The following is a 20,453-nucleotide window of genomic DNA, read 5'->3' as shown; positions in this document are numbered from 1 at the left end:
TCTCTAAATCCGCCTTCATATTTTGTCCCTTTATACTTGGGAAGAATAAAAGTCTTGTAATGACTTGAGAATCTTGGACAATGACCCTGAAAACCTAGGTCCAGATCTTCACTCTTATTTTGAGTTATTTATGTAACCTGGGCCAGATGGCGGTTAAGAGAATAAAATAGGTGTGGGTGGAAAACCAGGTGTGCTGCACATAACTCTTGAAGGAAGAGTAGGATTCAAATGTAACGTATCTAACTATAACCTAATCGAATTAGGAAATAGTAACCGGTCATCTGTTGGATGATTGTCTTAATTCATCATGAAACAAAACAACAATCCTAGGATCCCCTCAAGGGGACATATTTGAAAATTAGAAGTTTTCTTTTATCTTCTATCTAGCAGAACAAATTTCTGGTTTGAGCAGCCTTGCAATAGGGATGCTATTATCTTCATGTCCTTCTAAAGTCTTATGAGTCTGGAAAAAAACACCATGTTGTAGCATTTGATTGCATTGTGTCAATTCAGTTCATGAATAGTCTATGGTAAATTGACTTCCTCTTGGCACTTCAGAAATAAATGTCAGTTCCCCTTTCACTCTTATTGCAAAGACTGGGTTAACGTGATGATTTAAGAGTTAGTATCATTTAAAAGGGATTTAATGTAAGTGGTCTCTTAATTGTCTTGTTACAATGCTAATTCACCAATTGTCAGTTTCAGCGCTTCTTATAAATAAAGACAATTATTCTTTGGCTTCTATCCTGAGCATAGAAACGTGTCTGTTGGATTTGTTATCCATATTTGGGGTGATTATTTTTCCTTTCGTTTTAAAGCGACAGTTCTTCGTCGCTCCTGTCCGTCAAGGGAGTGACTTCTTCCACATATGTAGCAGGAAAATTGCCTTTTTCCCCCTTTCTAGAACCGTACCACCAGCCACTCTTGTCTTTGCGATGAATCACAATTACGTCACCTAAAAGGACAATACAAGCAAGTTAATATTTACTTGATTATGTTGTGTCATTACTTAATCTAATGCACGGGACAATATCTACCGGCCAACGGAGGGACAGATGTATAGAAGCCCTTCTCTCTAGTCTTTCAAACAAGGCGCCTGCTCTCAAGGGCATCTCGCATGTAGGTAGGAAGAAAATCAAGAGACACAACTTGCAGAGCTAAAGCTGGGTTAGGAAGAAAAGAAATAGTGCACTCTTTGAATTCTGAATGAAGTTCATTCTATTCCTCTGGATCATAGCAACCTCCAGGGCTTTTTTTCTCATTGAACGCTCAGAACGGAGTTCCGGCACCTTTTTTGGATGGAACCTTGTAGGGTAGGCAAAGTGGGTTGTATAACATGTGTGAGTTCCAGCACCTTTTTCTTTTACAAAAAAAGCACTGGCAACCTCATTTTTGCTTAACTCAATCATGAACCACATCTTTGAACCACTTTATGACAAGCTTGATTTCTAAAGCTCTGTCACAAGATATAGACCAGGGCTCTTCTTCAAACTTGGCCCTTTTATGATTTGTGGACTTCAACTCCCAGAATTGCTCAGCCAGGCACACTGGCTGAGGAATTCTGGGAGTTGAAGTCCACAAGTCATAAAAGGGCCAAGTCTGAAGAGCCCTGATATAGACTGTTGCTTTTAGTAGCCTTTAGCTCAGGGGTAGGCAACTTTGGCTCTTTTATGACTCGTGGACTTCAACTCCCAGAATTCCTCAGCCAGCACACCTGTCTCAGGAATTCTGGGAGTTGAAGTCTACGAGTCATAAAAGAGCCAAGGTTTCCTACCCCTGCTTTAGCTGTAGGCCGGTCCGTTTGCAAGATCAACTCAGTTTCTTAAATCCCTAGCTTTTTGTTTTTTATGCATAGATTTCCATCTTTTTTCCCCCAAGCTGTTTATCTTTGGTCAGCGAACATCTGCAAAAATGTTCAAGTTGTGATTATAATATTCTTCCATGTGATTATAATAAGGAAGCCACATTTTTTCCCCTTGGGTTTTAATTTGGCAATCTTGGGACAGCTGTTTTAAACCTGCATTTTCCCAGTCCATTTATTATTGAGATAATTACTATTATTTGAGGCACATAGGTACAATTAGGGAGGGTTCAAACCGTTACTAGATTAGTTTCTTTTCAAAAGTTTTTCTTGCACAGTTAGCTCATACTCCAAGATTGCTCATCAAAGTAATTCTAATGGCATATTTTTCTCTTGTTGCATTCTGAAACAATTATCCCAGGGCCTGCCCTAGGCAGAACAACATTCTGAAATGACACACAACCTTTCAGGATTTTAGGTAGATGAGTACTGTGCAGACTTGGTTACTCTTCAGTCTTTCTCCACATTCATTTTTACCATCCAATAAGGGGAATTAGAAACAGGCAGCTGCCTTGAGATGACCCCAGTAGGAGAACTGAAGAGCATCACAAAGAGGAAAAAACTCTGAATAACAAATCAACTATGACAAGCTGAGAGTGGCAAACCATGACAGAGGACGCCAAATTGTTTGATGACATTTTAATGGGTTCTCTTTGTTTTAAAAAAAAATGTATGGGATAGCACCCATTGATTTTTCATTACAATAGTTGAAAGATATTTGCATTTCTAACTCGCTTCCCCCCCCAACTTCTATTGAGAATAGGATGAGTAAATGTTACCTTTACTTAAGCGAAGCTCATCCTCTCTTTCTGTGTGGTAGTCATACAAAGCTCGACACGTTCTGCTTTCTGAATTCTCCGGTTGCAAGGAGGTGGTGGAATTCGCACTCGTCCCTGCTTCTGCAATGTCAACCCAAAAAAATGGAATATTTTTAATATTGGCCCAGTTGATTCCTTTTTCTCTATACAGATAGAGACGTCGACTTTACAACCACAGTTGAGCCTAAATATTTGTTGTTCAGTGAGACATTTATTAAGTGAGCTTTGCCCCATTTTATGACTTTTTCTTGCCACGGTTGTTAAGCGAATCGCTGCAGCTGATAAGTTAGTAACCCTGTGGTTAAGTGAATCTGGCTTCCCTCATTGACTTTGCTTGTCAGAAGGTCGCCAAAGGGGATCACATGACCCTGGGACACAGCAACGGTCATAAGGATGAACCAATTGCCAATCATTGGAATTTTGATCATACGACCACGGGGATCCTGCAAAGGTCATAACTGAAAACCAGTCACAATTCACTTTTTTCAGTTCTGTAACTTTGGTCACTAAACAAACATTTGTAAGTCGAGGACCACTTGCAGAGGAAGAAAATGTCTCAGACAAACGCAACTGCTGATGATCACATGGGTACAATCCGTTTTCTTGGCAAACTACAGGCATGTGGTTTGTCCCTGGCCTTTCTCTACGATGTTCCTTATTTGCAGACAATTCTGCCCTATGTGTATGTATAGATAAGTGAATGTATCACTAAAATACACTATTTCTCTGCTAAATCTGAAAAGAAGAAAGCCTATTTCGAAATGAGTTGTCGTGGAAAATATCCCCTCAGTCCCTATTCCACAGTTTATTGAGAGTAGCTCCTTTAAAGAAATTCCAAATTCTAATATCTATTTTTTTATTTTTAAAATTACCTTTGCAGTGAAGCATTGTTCTGGCTCAATCTTTCTTTGATTAATATGAAGTGGAATACAATTAGCTTTGCAGTCAAGGAACAACTGAGTGGGGAAGAATAACAGGAATAACCAGGGTCTGAGGTATCTGCCAATAAACCTAGCTATCTTTTTAAAAAATCTGTATTTAGACTTATTATTTGATGCCTAGCTTTCTAATATATCCTTGACAGAATATCAATACCTTTTTCCAGCTACTATGTATTTATGAAACGGAAACCGCCAGTTTGGTGTAGTGCTTAAGGCACTACACTAAAGACCAGAAGTTCAAGTCCTGTCATAGGCATGAAGCCAGCTGGCTGAGCTTGAGCCAGTCACTCTCACTCTGCCCTGGGAAGGAGACAATGGTAGATCACTTCTGAAAAGCCTTGCCAAGAAAAGTGTAGAGCAGACATGTCAAACACAAGGCCCAGGGGCCAGATCTGGCCCGCGAAGTGGTTTCATGTGGCCCGCGAAGCCATCCTGGAAACAGTGAGGGAACGGCCCCCACTGCCTTGGCCCAGAGACCCTCCTTCTGCCAGAGACCCTCAGATCTGTCCCACTCCTGCCCAGGCCCCCATAGGCACCCTTGATGCGAACGATGTAGAGCTGGCCACGCCCACCCAATAGGCCATACGCACTCTAGCCACGCCCACCCAGTAGGCCATGCCCACCCAGGCCACACCCACCCGGCCCCTTGAGGGCAACCTCAACGCTGATGCAGCCCTCAATGAAATTGAGTTTGACACCCCTGGTGTAGAGACTTGTTCAGGCAGTTGTCAGAGTCAAAAATTGTCCCAAAGGCATACACAGACAAAAAAAAAGAGAGACAGACAGACGGAAACGGATGACATTAGCTGGGAATAAATAAATGAATAATTCACCTGGCAGGCAGCTTGACCTAATCCCAGACTGACTGGTCGTCCTCATTTTCAAGTTCTGTTTAAAGCTTCTCATTGTAACCGGGCAAGTGATTGTCACCGAACTGTGTAGGCAGTCCTAAAAGGAGAAGAAAATAGTATTGTTTCTCTTTGCCTGTTGAAGAAGTGTTCAACTCAGATTTCTTGGTCAATAATCCTGTAAAAAAAAACTATCACCATAGATACATTCTCATTCTGCAAACACTTAAAGCCATCATCCTGCATGCCACAGAATTCAACCACAAGATCTAAACATTATTGTTGATCGGAAAGATGTAGGAAGATTTTCTAAAGTCAGGACTCTGAAGAGCTTTGATTTGAAGGCTACTAGAAAGAAGCCCCCCCCCTTTTTTTTTGCCTGCAGCTCTGCAACCATCTTTTATTTGTAGCACAGCAGGGAAAAACTTGCCACACACAAGAGCTTAGCGAGTAAAGTTGCCATGTGTGTTGTCTTATAGTGTTGTGTGATGCTTCTCTCCCCCTTTACGTGTCTCTCTTGAGGAAATGGAACTTTCCTGGATCAGCTTTCAATGAGATTCTATGTTTTAATAACCCTGCATCTTTTGATTGCCATTCTATTAGAATATCTCTCTTAATTGTTGGCTTTGTCCTATAGGCTTAGGGGTGGGAGTGGGGTAAGGAGAAGGAACCTTTAAAAAGTTCATTTTGGGGCTACCATACAAGTCAGAGATCCTTTTCTGGAGGATTTTTCAAGTCAGTATCAAAGTGTAGATGTACAGAGGATGCTAGTGCTTCTGTTCTCCATCTGAGCTTGGAGCACTTAGAGGAGGGGCGTCAAACTGCCAGCCTGCAGGCCGGTTGCATCAAGCAGAGGCCGCGTTCACCCAATCTCCAGCAATGCAAAAAAAATTGCGATATGTTGCAACATGTCACGTGACATGATGAGTTTGACACCCATGATGTAGAGGAAAGAAATACCCATGTATGAATGCTGCTTGTCGACTTCAGTTTGGCATTTAATACAAACCTTCTGCAGCATCTAGTAGCAAACTGGGCCTTTTAGGCTTTAATACTCCTTTGTGCAACTGGATTCTTGATTTTCTTATTGATAGGCCCCAGTAAGAGAGTTGGGATTAATGTTTCTAACCCCGTGTTCTTGAGCAGGGCTGTGTCCTAAGTCCACTGCTGTTCACTCTGTTGATCCATGACTGTTGTGCTAGGTTTGTCACCAATGATTGTGAAGTTCACAGATGATAGTAGTAGGCCTTATTCAAGATGACAATGAGGGTGCTTACCACAAGGAGGTAGAGGGTTTGGTGAACTGGTGTAAGAAAAACAGCCTAGTTTTAAACGTTGGGAAAAGCAAAGAGATCACTGTCGATTTGAGAAAAGGCAGACACAGCCACACTCCTCTATGCATTAATGATTCACCTGTGGAGTTGATTACCAGCATCAAATTCCTGGGTGTGCAGCTAACAAGTAGGCTGGCTTGGTCGCTCAACATTGAGAAACTGGTGAAGCGGGCACAGCAGCACCTGCATTTTCTGCGTTCGCATGAAAAAAGCACATCTTCCTTCCCCTGTCCTGACCACCTTTTACAGGGGAACGATCAAGAGCATCCTGTCATACAGCATCACAGTCTGGTTTGAAGGCATCACTGCTTCAGACAGGAAGGCAGTGCAGAGAGTGGTGAGGATGGCCAAAAATATTCTTGGCAGTTCCCTCCTTCCCATCCCGGACATAGCACAGAAGCATTGCTTGAACAGGGTCTGTAAGATTATCTGGGACACTACTCATCCTCTTCACGACCTGTTTTCCTTGTTACCTTCTGGGAGGAGGCTTTGTGGTACATCCAGATTCAACCATAGTTTCATTCCATACAGTATTAACCTTGTGAACTCTCAAGCTTCCTCCTTCTGTTATATATTCAAGATGGACAGTGATTAATATTTATATGTCAGGGTTTAGGTAATATACATATGTTGTATATAGCATGTTTATAGCTGTGATGTATGTGTACACATTTGAGAGCATGCAACACATTAGGAATGACAATAAAGGTTATGTAGAAGAGGGGGCTGGTGGACATGGCTTGGAGGGGGGGGTGTCTATTAAAATAATCTAACATTAAATAAATTTAATTTAATTTAATAATATTTCTATACTGCCCTTCTCCCTGAGGACTCAGGGCGGTTCACAGGGCAAGAATAAAATACAAAGTTACAAATATTAAAAGGAAATTAAATAATTGCCCGATTTTAAAACAATTGATATGTTACAATTATAAAACCCCAAAGATACAATAATAAAAATACAAGAATAAAAACCCCCACCAATCCCCCATCAGGCTAGGCCGGCTTGTGCAAACAAAAACGTCTTCAGATCGCGGCGAAAGGAGCGAAGATCGGGCGCCATCCGGAGCTCTACTGGTAACTGATTCCATAGTTCCGGAGCGCCCACAGAGAAGGATCTCCCCCTGGGGGCCACCAATCGACATTCTCTGATCGGTGGCACCCTGAGGAGACCCTCTCTGTGGGAACGCACAGGGCGCAGGGAGATTGATGCCAGGCAGCAGGTGTTCCCTGAGGTACTCCGGACCCCTGCCATGTAGGGCTTTGAACACCATTACTAGTACCTTGAATCTCACCCGGAAGACAACTGGCAACCAATGCAGCTCACGGAGCAGAGGTGTAACATGGAATGGAAATCTAGTATGCCACAATAAAAATCATCAACTTCTGAAATTTGCTCTATTTCCAAAAATGTTCCTGGGAGTTGCCTGGCTTCAGAATAAAAAATATGAGTGGCTGAAGCTTAATACTTAGGTCAGAAGGGGTTGGTGGGGGTGCTCACCAATTTTCCTTTGAATAAGTGAGGCTTTTTGGGTCTGGCCAAATCCACATGGTAGCCATATTATATAATGCTTGAAAAACTAAACATGCTCCAGAAGACTATTTGGGAACAACAAAAAAGAGGTGTTTTTTTTGGTTTTGCCCCTATCATGAAGACAAGTTATTGGCAACAGAAAAATGAAAGAAAGAAATGAAAGGTATTAACAACTACAGAGGAAATATGAATTGACAATATCAGAATACAGTAGGAGAAAGACATGCAAAGAATTTTGGCTAAAAGCAATATGAAAAACAAAACATTATAATACGTGTTCTAGCTATATATAGGCAACAAAATGGATTAAGATTAACAAATGGGGTAGTATACCGTAAATTTTAAAATGGTAGCATCACATTCCAGTAAATATTGATAAATAAAGCAGTAAAATCATCCAGAAGCGATTGGGAGATTGTAAACTTCACTTACAGCCTCCTGCCAAAACTGAGAATTTGTAATATAATTCACATGGTATGTACATACCAAGATGTAACCTCCTTCAAGTTGGTTAACCAGTAATCAAATGTTCATGCTGACTATCCATATCCAGGTGGGTTTAGAATGAACAACAATAATATCTGATTTCCATTACTCAGCTATAGAGTTAAATAAAACAGCTGAAATAATTCTGTGTGTATATTACACACACACACACACACACATATATATATGTAAATATAAATTAAATATAAATATAAATCATCTTATGGACATGTAGTACCATAACCCATATCATTACCTTTTCTTTCCATTTTGAAATGCAGTCATTCAAGAGATGAGACGGTTTAGGCTTCTTTTCAATTTCAGCTAGTGTGCTCCCCAATTTGAAATGATTTGCTTGTAGAAGGGCAGCTTTCAGAGTTGCCTTTAATATATATATATATATAAATATAAGTAAATAACAAATATTTTGAAGCTCAAATTTTGTTTTCCCAGTTCTGATTATTTGGAGCAAAGGAAGACACTGAGACTAAATCTTCTACCTTTAAAATACGGTTAGTCCTCATTGGCAACTGAGGACTAAAATTTTCTGGAACTTGACTTCTAAGGAAATTGAGTCCAAGGGCAACTCTTAAAGTCCTTTTTCTCTACTCCTCTGCCCTTTTGAATGCTCACCCCAGTGTCGGGATAATTAACGACAAGTGAATTGATGTTTGTATTTACATTAACTGGAGAGAAAGGGATTACATGAGAGTTAGGAGGGATACAGTGGGGAATTCACTTTGAAAGGAATGTGCTAGCGGGAATCCTTCTTCACTTAGCAAGCAAACAAAAGCAGAAGGTGTAAAACTGATTAAAGTCTGGTCAGTTACAGGCAGCAGCTGCCTGTCATTAAGTTCCCAGAGTTGATCTTGTTAACTTGCAGTTAAGACTTTTTTAGGAATGTGCTGTGTGGCACAGAAAAACAGCTGAGGAAGAGATTGCTTAGGCAATCTCTGCTCTACAAAGGGTAAAAAGGGGGGAAGCAGGTCAGGTACAAGACAACATGTACTGACTAATGGTGAACATGTGACTGAAAGAGAGAGAGAATTGCTGCAAAGTTTGTAAATACGAAGATTGGTCACAAAGTTACTTTTTCATCACCGTTGTAGCTGCAAATGGTCACTGTCCCAAGCTAGTTAGCAATTGAGGACGACCTGTATTTGTTTTATTACTCTAAAATAATGCTCAAGTAACATTAACAAAACATGTTTGGCAGGTTATTCTGTTTTATGGCCAATGAATCTTCTTGTAAAGAGGACATGTATTTCTAATTTATGTGGGATTAACTTGTAAAGCTCTTAAAAAGTAAAAGAGTAAGAAGCACAAGGCAAAATAGTTTAAAATTACAATGTAAAGATGCATAAGTGAAAATGCTTGGGAAAAACGCTTAACCTGAAGCTGAAAATAGTGACTTGGAAAGGGCTTTCCTTAAATGCAGCCCCAAAACTGAAAGGTTGTTTTTGTAGTTACTAACTTAACTTCATTGATACATACATCTGGAGGTGCACTCTTAAAGCCAGCTAAAGGATTAAAACCGAAGATTGCATTTCAGCTAAACAAAAGCTAAGTAATATAAGTATTTAAAATGTGAAATATATATTAATTTCCAATGTACCTCATTAAGTTGTGCAATGGTATCGTTTATATTTTTTGCATCTGAAAACTGAGGGGTTTCTTTGTAAGCCTGAAGCATCCGTTCTAAGCCTTTTAAAAAAATATAAATACAAGGATTTGCTCAGTCTTCATAAATTTCTAAAACAACCCTGGAAATCAACCAGGATATAATAGCATTGTTAGCAAATTTCCATTATTTCCATTAAAATATTTTTAAAACTCTTTGGGTTCTGAACACAATGTGCCGTATGTTAGAATAAAGCAATATAAAAAGGTAAAGGTTCCCCTGCACATGCGTGCTAGTCGTTTCCAACTCTAGGGGCCGGTGCTCATCTCCGTTTCAAAGCCAAAGAGCCAGCGCTTGTCCGAGGACGTCTCCGTGGTCATGTGGCCGGCACGACTAGGCACCAAAGGTGCACGGAACGCTGCTACCTTCCCACCGTAGTGGTCCCTATTTTTCTACTTGCATTTTTACGTGCTTTCAAACTGCTAGGTTGGCAGAAGCTGGGACGAGTAACAGGCGCTCACTCTGTTACGCGGCACTCGGGATTTGACCCGCCAAACTGCCGATCTTCTGATCGACAAGCTCAGCGTCCTAACCCACTGAGCCACCGCGTCCCTTTTTTTTTAATAGCAATATACATGCTATTAAAAAAGAACAGAACAACAAAAGCACTGAAACAATATCAGAATGTACACAATCGTCTACTTTCAAGAGTAGAAGTAGCAATCAAAAGGAACATTATTCAGACACCCCCAGTTTTGTTTCAATTATAGTGTGTCCTGTTTAATATCAATACAAACTTTAGAGTCTACCAATCATATTTTAACCTTAGAACAGTTGAAAAGCCTGTTCCAAATTGAAGACATTACTTGCATTCCTACCCTACATCCCCAAAGCTCTATAAGTACTGGGAAAGTTCCTGTTTCACATGAATATTAAAAAGTTGGATGTAGCTCATTCTATTAAGTAGAGTTTTTGCCCTTGTACCCATTATTGATCCATGAACTTGACTGAGGAGAATGTACATTATTTTTTTATTAAATTCTAACCTCTAACTTAATTCTTTTTATTCATAGGCAAGAAAGTACTGCATGGCCGCTAAACGCTCAAAAAAAATATTAACTTCAACATATTTCATTATCTAAAATTATACACCAAAAAAGCTATTGTCTTTTTATTGATTTAATGCATTTTAATAAATCAACACAGGTATCTCTACTGTATATTAAACATTTCTTAGTTTTTACATAATTTGATAACAATATGAGCAGAATTGGTTTCCTTTGTAATGTAATCTATCTATCATCTATATCCATTATCTCTCTCTCTCTCTTTGTCATCTATCTATACCTATCATCTATGTTATTTTATTTTATACATTTAAATACATTTTTGGCTCCCAGTTGCCCTCCGGGTGAGATTCAAGGTGCTGGTGATGACCTACAAAGCCCTAAATAGCATGGGTCCGGATTATTTACGGGAGCACCTGCTGCTGGCGTCAACTTCCCATCGCCCCGTGCGCTCCCACAGAGAGGGTCTCCTCAGGGTGCCGTTGGTCGGGGAGTGCCGGCTGGCAGCCCCCAGGGGGAGAGCAATCTCTGTGGGCGCGCCTGCCCTCTGGAATCAGCTGCCTGTGGAGCTCCGGATGGCTCCCGGCCTTCGCTCTTTTCGCCGTGACCTGAAAACCTGGTTATTTGAGCTTGCCGGCCTGGACTGAGGGATTGGGGTTTTAAATTTCATGATTTAATTTATTTTGTTTGGGGCTAAATTTAATTTAATCTATTTTTAACTTGTGTATGTCATATTTTAATTGCCCTGTACACCGCCCTGAGTCCCTCGGGAGAAGGGCGGTATATAAATCTAATAAATAAATAAATAAATAATTTTTTCTGAGAAGGTCTCTACAGACTTCAGTGGATTCTCAAAGGGGTCCCATGGCACAACAAATGGCACAGAAAATTCCGTAAATGCTATCAGCTAAAGGGACCAATAAAACCCATTATCCAAGGGCAACAAACAGAGTTTTAAAACTTTGGGCTTCTTTAACTTTGGAAGAGCTACCGTAGAAAGGCACGGACTAGACACACCTTCTCCTTGTGTAAATGATCCAAGTATAAAATGCTTAAAATGGGAGGTAACCTGTTTTGTCCTGTAGGGTCTTTTCCAAATCTGCCTGTACCCGTGTTATTTTAGCTTTAATGGCAGTTTGTCTCCTCTCTTTTTCAATTAGGCTCATCATATCTTCTTCCTTTTATAGTTAAAAAAAAGGAGGGGAGAATGAAAAAAGGTTAATATATTTTGATTAAAATGCAGGCAGAGTATGAAGTATCTATGTGGTAATGTTGTCAGCTCATGCTCATTGCCAAGCTGGCAATTTGCTGTTTATCTCAGCAACCTCATGAATTATGAAGTCCTTCAGACATCAGCATGAAAGAGTTAGATCCCCTTGGCTAGGGAAAAAAAAAAGATGGACAGACATTGCTGACATTGCCAGTTTGGTCTGTAATGACTAGTTTTTAAGTTTACATGGAAGTGTCAGTGGAAAACAACAGGTTCCTTGTTATTTTTAAAATTCCATTATAGGTGAGTTCATTCTGCTCTCCGGCAACTTTTTGTTTCAGGTTGTCCCCAGGAGACAACTTCTGTCACTTTCTCATTGCAAATTTAATCAAAATCCTCAAAGATACCAGAGGAACGTCTATATGTTACCAAAGTCATAACAATCACGATCAGCTCCCAGAACTGTTATTTGTATTTACCATCTTTCCTCAGCTTTAGCCTTCACTTTACAAATAGTTATAGGGGAACATTTCAGATAGGCATGTCTGTCTGTCTGTCATCTGTCTGTCTGTCTATCTCTATCTCCCTCCCTCTCTCTCATTTATCATCTATGATCAAGCTATCCCATTTATATACAACTTATCTCATGAGAACTCTGGGCAGCATACAATAATCAAGTAAAAGACAACATGTACATTAAAAACAAGCATTTAAAAATATCAAAAGTCAACATTAAAAAAAATAGAGATTAATTGAACAAACATTCAATATATTTTAAATGTATATAAAGGGTTAAATAAAAGTTGAGACCATGTGGGATGAAAAGTTGGAAGCTGAAAAAAGCAATTCTATATTAATCTTGAATCTTTTCATATGGCAGTAGAAATTCATGCTATTGAAATCTATGTCCCTGTGAAATAGAGTTGACCCTTTATGGCTTTTCTCCATGTTGATATGTGACCAGAATTTGAAATACTGCAGCCCTTTTTAAGAATTTGTATGCGGTTAATTAAAATACTTGAATGCAGTAACTATTGTTGAGTCTCCTCAATTAAAAATAGAGACCATGAAATCCTGGCTATTCCCATAATGATTTTTAAAAATATCTTGTTCCACTATATGCTATCTTATCCTTGTGCATCTCTGATTTGCTTTATACTGAATATCAAGTGTTATTCACATAAGTATTCTGTGTGGCACCGAACCATGTAGATATAAACTTAACCAGACTAGCAGTTTACCTTGTCATGCTATGTACTGATAAGGTTGCACCTGAAACGGCACCTGAAAAAGCACAAATCTCTATGTGTGACAAGCATATTTTATGAAAAAGTGTTTTAGTGATGTCTTTTAGTCAACATGAATCAAGGCTAGGGACGGGACCATGCATAAGCATGTAGACAGGAGCAAATCTTCTTGTTGAATTTGCACGTTTTAGAGGAGAAAATATATTTTGGTTTGAGCCACAGTAATCTAGATGGCCATTAGAAAGCATCCCAGAGATAAAGAAAACTAACTTCTCCCTGATGGGGTCTGAATTTGTGTAGCCCAGGTACGGTAAATCTTCTTTATCTCTGTGTAAGTAGAGTTTACTTTCTGTATTTTCCTTTAAGTGAAGGAAATAAAGCATTGAATTAAGCCAGGGGTAGGCAACCTCGGCTCTTTTATGACTCATGGACTTCAACTCCCAGAATTCCTGAGTCAGCTATGCTGACTCAGGAATTCGGGAGTTGAAGTCCATGAGTCATAAAAGAGCCGAGGTTGCCTACCCCTGAACTAAGCCATTGATGCTGAAGGTGTTGGCTTTCCATGCCATGGTTCTCATAGAACGCATTAAAATATGAGCTGTATTGGCACACTTTGTCCACAGTTAAGCATAGCTTATTCGGTCAAGATACTTTTCAGAATTCATTTAACACTGAACTAGGGCACACTTTCTGGGCTGGAGAGTACAACAGACTGAAATTTATTTTATTTATTAAATTTATATGCTGTCTATCTCCCTTTCCAAAGTGACTATAAAATGTGTGTTGGAGATATACAGCTCCCAAGTCAAAAATACTTGCCACTTTTAATCCTATTGATCATTAGAGGCATTAAGAATATGTATATGCATACACATGCTGTCTCCTTTGTTCTCCTTTTCCTCTCTTGTTCTGCATACTCCTGATTAGAAGAGTAATTTTCTTAAGTTCTGCCTATCAACCTACTCCACTGGGAAAAATAGCTGCATCTCTTTTCTTCACCGTGAAGGCTTTATATAGGAGCATGAAATGTACTTACAGTTTATAGGAACTTGTGATTTTTAAGCTTCGAATTCTAGATACGCTACAGTAAATGGCTTGGGTTCTACTCATGTACCAGGAAAGCCCCAAGGGAAGGGAGGGGTGGTGTAAAACAAAAGTCAGAATGACAATGACAACCATGTGATCAATATCCTGCTCCTTTTGTATGTATGTTGACATCATGTGCATGTACAAAGAATTGCACCAATGTGATCACTGTCTTAACATTTTGATATGGCAATAGCAATAGCACTTTGACATATATACCGCTTCACAGTGCTTTATAAATGTCTAAGCGGCTTACAAATGTCAGCACATTGCCCCCAACAATCTGAGTCCTCATTTTACTGACCTCAGAAGGGCGGAAGACTGAGTAACCCTTGAGATGGTCAGGATCAAACTCCTGGCTGGGGGCAGAGTTAGCCTGCAATACAGCATTCTAACCACCAAGCCAACACAGCGCTATGGTTAGATATTCCACCTGCCCCATGGACACTGCTGTCATACACATGTGTGCTGTGCTTGTGAATGAACTGAAGGATTCCAAACTATCAAAAACACAAATGGCTAGCTTGTGGTTTTGTCTTGTGCAATCACAGCCAGGTTCTACCCCACCCCCAGGACAGTTAATCCATCCTGCTCTGTTTCAGCTTCCAGAATCCCACTTGGCAGAAGCTTAAAATGAATCTTTCCACTATTGAGGACAGGAGATTTGGCAGGGCACTTACATAGTAGTCTGTTAACAAGAGTTCAAGCTTGGTCTCCGCAGCGGTTAGTGACATTTCATTCATTAACACCTCCACGTCCTTGTCAAGTTCCGCCTCAGTGACAGCCCTGCCAACCTTTGCATGGCACTAGAATGAATGACAGATAAGGTGAGATAGGAGAGCACTTTCTAGCAATATTTAATTCAGAGCAAAAGAGTGTGGAGTTAACATACAGCAATGAGGCTCTGTCCAAAATGAGAAAGAAGCTGGCTGTAACGATGTAACGTATTGCAGAGAAGCAGGAGTCTATCTTTCTCAAGGTCAAGAACGCTCTGTTGGAAAGGGAACAATGATTACTCTATAAAGAAAGAAAAAGTTAAACATGATAATCAGAGCAGTTACTTCAATCTAATCCAGCCATTAACCATTAGGGCTTCTATCTAAAGTGAATCCTACAGAGTTGAATGGATCTTCATTCGCACAGATTAGCTTCGGGTGTATGAACGTAGTAGGTGGGAGCATTAAATACGTGTAGATTGCCTTGAGATGACCAAAAAGAAATGTGGGGTAAAACTCAATAAGTCAAGATCAAATCTGGGCCAGCCACCGGGACCAGAGGTTTACTAGAGGTTTACTCAAACCACTGGTCCGGGTAACCGACCCAGATTCAATCTTGCAACATTATCCTGGGACATGTATATTTGCCTTTACTCAATCAGTCAATCTAGTAAAATAAATTCTGAATGTACAATATGGCCACTGATGAGGGGCACTTTGAACCCCAGTGATTATGAACTGTCAGACATACATGCAGGAAGTATTTTTTACAAAAAGTGCATTTTTTAAAATTAAAATGTGATTTATATTTGGGACTTGAGCTTTCATTCTGGCTGTCACTGTTGAAAACTCAAACAATATTGTAGAATTCCGACTGAATTTCGACAGGCCTTTAAAATGTGCTCATCCAAGCATTAAGATGCGTCTATATTATTTGTTGTTGGAAAGAAAGGCTCTAGGTTGAAGGTTTGCTCTTCTTGAGTGAAACTTAGGAAAACTGATGGCAAGAAGAGAGTAAAACTCCCTAAGTCAGAGGTCCCCCACCTTTGGGGCACCAGGGACCGGTTCCGTGGAGAGAGCTTTTTCCCCAGACCAGAGGGTGCGTGGTTTTGTGTGCTGCCTGCATCTCACGGATGGGGCTTTGCTTGTTTGTGCGGACCGGTTGCTGGCATGCTGTGGCCCGCTACTGGTCCATGGACCAGGGGTTGGGGACCCCTGCCCTAAGTGACTAGTTCTAGTACAACTGGGTGGAAACAGTTGGGCAGAAGATGTCCTTCCTACATTTTCCACCCATCAGTTCAAGTCATGCTAGAATATTGATAGGAGAGGTTCATTCTGACTGAGAATTTATTTCATAAAACTTCCCTGAGTAAGGCAGATGCAAAATCAAATCTTGTTTCCTTCTCATCAGCACAAAAAAATGCAAAATAGTAACATAATCTATCTCCCTATATAATGTGGCACACCCAGGTCCATAAACGATGCATCGTTCAAAAAAACTAGATGAACAAAGGAGTGCAATTGAAATTTGGGAGGGGGGGTTTGTAAATTTATTAGGAGCAGCTTTATTTCCCCATCGAGCCTTAAGAATCGATTAAAAGATTACTTCAGCAATGTTTTTCTGGATCATCCATTTGCACTAACAATAGCTAGAGAACACAGTTTGCTTGCACATTGTTAAGAGCTGAAAGAAATGGATCCAAACAATTGCTTGGGAAGCAGCTTGAGCTCAATCAAAAAAATAAGCTGGGGATGGATCGTGGATCTTCATGACTGTTACGTAGGTGTGTTCCTTTTAACTCAAGAGTACTGAAGGAGTTGGATAAGGTCTAAGGATGCAATTAAAGATACAGAAGCTCTCAGTGGAGGTGGTGATGCTCAACAGCATTTAATTAAACTGCTCCAAGAAAAAAAAAAGAGAAGATTTATGGCCAATTTGTTGATGCTTTTTTTAAAAAGCACTTTTAACAAATCTCAGTATTTTTATTATTATTTTTTAGATTCTAATCTAGTTCTGGAAGGTCATTAATCTGATTTTAATTAGGTTGGACTCAAAGAGATATGTACTATGAAAAGAAAGAAAGAAAGAAAGAAAGAAAGAAAGAAAGAAAGAAAGAAAGAAAGAAAGAAAGAAAGAGTCCAGGAGCCCTTTTAGTCAAGTGAGAGTCTGACATGACTACACACCAACTATTTATTTTACCATTTTAGCAATTCTTGCAGGCAAAATAATTGGTCAGTATAGAGTCATGGCTAGTATAGAATCATGGAGTTGGAAAGGACCTTGAAGGATCCACTGGATCATATCTGACAGACAATCCTTTAGCCCAGAGGTCTCCATCCTTGGCAACTTTAAGACTTGTGGAGCTCAACTTCCAGGATTCTGGGAGTTGAGCTACACAAGTCTTAAAGTTGCCAAGGTTAAGGACCCCTGCTTTAGCCTTTCTGAAAACTTCCAGTAAGGGATATCTCATCATTTCAAGGGGCAGTCTGAAAGTTTCTCTCGACATCTTCTTTAAATCTACTTCCTTGTAGTTTTAGCTCACTGGTACTTGCTCTGCGCTCTGAGGTAAATCTGAAGATAAATCTACCCCTTTGTCTGAATGATAATCCTTCAGTTATCTGAAAACTGCTGTATCTTTTCTTAGGCTAAACATATTCGTGTTCTTTGATTGTTCCTTATGGGAGGTTTTAATTTGAGCATGTTGATTTTAACTATTTGCGGGGGAAGTGGGAAAGCATATGAATACATATTAAGTTTTTTTTTTAAAGCTAATATGTATGCACAAAAGCAGAAGTCAGCCCAAGCCAAGAATTTGTATTTCACTGTTCATCCTGTTCTCAGGGAATAAATCTTGGGAACAGGATGAGCTACTGAAACTAAATGTATCCTGGGAACATTTATGTTGCTGTAAATCAATATGCTTTTATCATGTGGTCCTCTTTCTTGCCAGAAACTAAGGAAAATAATATGAAATTCATATACTCATATTTGATTTTACCAATATAGATAATAATTGTCCTAAAAGTATACTACAAGCATGTGAAAAGGTGTTTATGTCAGGGGAGTCTTCAAACTTGGCCCTTTGATGACTTGTGGACTTCAACTCCCAGAATTCCTCAGCCAGGCATACCGGTTGAGGAATTCTGGGAGTTGAAGTCCACAAGTCATCAAAGGGCCAAGTTTGAAGATCCCTGATTATTGTACATGTGTGCCCTTTATCCCGTCTTCCAAAAATTGGAGGTAATGATGATGAAACTCTGATATAGATGGGAGAAAGGACAAGAAGCTGAATCTGTGGTAACTGAGGATGAAAAAGGAAGAATTTCTTAGCCTTCCTCCAAAGAATTATTAGCAGCTGTACTAATAACTTCTTGGCTACTGTTACCTACATTATTTTATCAGGCTAATGCTGGGAAAGAAAATGTGATTATCCTTCCATAATTAGAAAGTTGTAGGTGGCTCCCTTGCAAAGAGCCCAAGAGCTTGCTCTAAGTTTTTTGAGAGTTGTGATCCTGGGAAGACTTTTTGTCATGGGACCATGCAGGATATTTCAAAATAAAATGAAATTGCTTCCTCTAACAATGCCTGCTCTCACACACACACAGTTCATTATCCTGGAATGGTGCCAAAGATTTGTACGAGGTCTCCATCAATACAGTTAAAATTCTTGGCCCATTTACTTTGGGGATTTATTTGTTACAAATAAATATTTTTCCATTAATAGAATGGCAAGGGTGGGATGTTTGAGATGCTGGGAACAGAAACCATTTTGTTTCATACCTTCCACAAAACAGGGTTTAAAGTTATACTTTTGGGGGGGCCTTAGATGTTTCATCTTGAACACACAGCTGTAAATCAGGAGGTAACTCTTGGAATTGCAAATCCAACTAGAATATAATTGGAAAAGAAAAGAATCTGACTTGTTTCCAGCTGAGGAAAAGCACAGCAGAGACCAGAGATAACAGTGCCAGAAGGAAACATCTGGTGACTTGCCTGGTGCCCATTTTCTAATGTCTGCTCCCACTTCACACGCGTTTCACAGGCAGTTAAGTTCTTCTTGTAGTAGTCTTCATCTTCCTTTGCCAGTTTGATAGCGGATTTTTCTAGGTTTCTGAGCAGCTAAAATGAAAATATAAATGCAAGATTGATTTATTTTTTTTAAAAAAGCGTAATTGATTTCACACAGCGGGGGCATTGCTTCCGAAGCAGGTTATTAGGGGATATCTGGACACATGCAAAGAAGGAGATGAAATCACTAAGATTTACCAAGTAATGCAGAAAAATAGGTAACAGGAGAAATGTGCAGAAGGTAATTAGCAAGCAGATACGTGTTCTTCTGGAAATTGAACGTCCTGAGCCACACTACCTGTCTATCTACTCCACCTAATTTATATAATGTTCTCCCTATACCTGTCTGAAGACATACCTTTTTTTTGGCCTTTGGGGAAGCCAATGGGTGGGAGCTTTCGGTATCACGGAAAAGTGCTTCATGGTCCTTGGTTAGCTCTTTTAACTTCTTCTTGGCCTATCCCACAAATACACCAATATCAACAAAATTCATAATTAGAGTTAATATAAGCCCATGAGAGGAACCTCTTAAGATTCTTTGTTATTCCATGTCTTGAACCTCTTAAGATTCTTTGTTATTCCATGTCTTGGGAGTTGCATACAGTCCAAACCATGGGCATCGGGATATCAAAAGTAAAGAGGGTAAGTACAGGTAATCCTTGACTTACAACAGTTCGTTTAGTGACTCTTCAAAGTTACAATGGTTCTGAAAAATGTGACTTATGAGCATTTTTTAAAATTATGACCTTTGCAGCATCTCCATCATCTTGTGATCCAAATTCAGATGCTTGGCAACTGACTCATATTTATGACTGTCGCTGTGTCCCAAGGTCAGGTTGTCACCTTTTGTGACCTTGTGACAAGCAAAGTCATTGGGGAAGCCAGATTCACAACCAGGTTACTAACTTATCAACTACAATGTTTCACTTGACAGCTGTGGCAAGAAAGGTTGTAAAATGGGGCAAAATTCACTTAACAAATGTCTCACTTAGCAACAGAAATTTTGGGCTCAATTGTAGTTGTAAGTCGAGGACTGTCTGGGACTGAAGCTCTACTCTTTTTAATGCTCATAGGCTTATGACTTTTTTGACACATAAACACACACACGGTGGGCATTTCTGGCTTGCTGATGACAACATTTAGATGAGATCTATCAGTCATTCCCCTGAGAACAGTAAATATCTCATTGCTGTATATTTGTCAATGTAATATAGAGTAGAAGAAAGCATGCATTTTTAAAGAAAAATGAGTGGTATCCTCCAGATTACTAATTTTTCAGCATGAAAATTAATATTTGTGCTTATAAGCACTACAAAATTTCCACTGCCATTCCGATTGAGTCTATAGGCCAGGGGTCTTCAAACTTGGCCCTTTTATGACTTGTGGACTTCAACTCCCAGAATTCCTAAACCAGGCATGCTGGCTGAGGAATTCTGGGAGTTGAAGTCCACAAGTCATAAAAGGGCCAGGTTTGACAACCCCTGCTTATAGGCCAATCAAATTTTGGAGTTAGAATTTTTGTGTATCATGCAGTTTTCTCGTATATTAGAATATCAAATCATCAGAATTGTAGTGAGCAATGCAAAACCCAATGGATAATTAAGTGCCTTATTTT

The 20,453-nt window shown here is 39.7% G+C and overlaps 1 protein-coding gene across 1 annotated transcript in view; it reads right to left on the bottom strand.

Annotated features, from left to right (window-relative positions):
- The window catches only part of NOSTRIN (nitric oxide synthase trafficking), a 34,008-nt gene continuing 13,555 nt past the window's right edge, over positions 1-20,453 (bottom strand). Inside the window, exons 7-16 of the mRNA XM_083349771.1 lie at positions 19,197-19,295; positions 18,764-18,889; positions 14,946-15,044; positions 14,734-14,859; positions 11,580-11,688; positions 9,438-9,526; positions 8,079-8,204; positions 4,454-4,568; positions 2,641-2,760; positions 1-955 (exon numbers count right to left, since the gene is read on the bottom strand). Of these exons, the coding sequence (XP_083205897.1) occupies positions 813-955; positions 2,641-2,760; positions 4,454-4,568; positions 8,079-8,204; positions 9,438-9,526; positions 11,580-11,688; positions 14,734-14,859; positions 14,946-15,044; positions 18,764-18,889; positions 19,197-19,295 (1,152 nt within the window). The 3' untranslated portion in view covers positions 1-812. The remainder of the gene's footprint in view (positions 956-2,640; positions 2,761-4,453; positions 4,569-8,078; positions 8,205-9,437; positions 9,527-11,579; positions 11,689-14,733; positions 14,860-14,945; positions 15,045-18,763; positions 18,890-19,196; positions 19,296-20,453) is intronic.

Source organism: Vipera ursinii (assembly GCF_947247035.1).
Source record: "Vipera ursinii genome assembly, chromosome: 1".
NCBI lineage: Eukaryota > Metazoa > Chordata > Lepidosauria > Squamata > Viperidae > Vipera > Vipera ursinii.
This window is presented reverse-complemented; position numbering and strand designations above follow the sequence as displayed.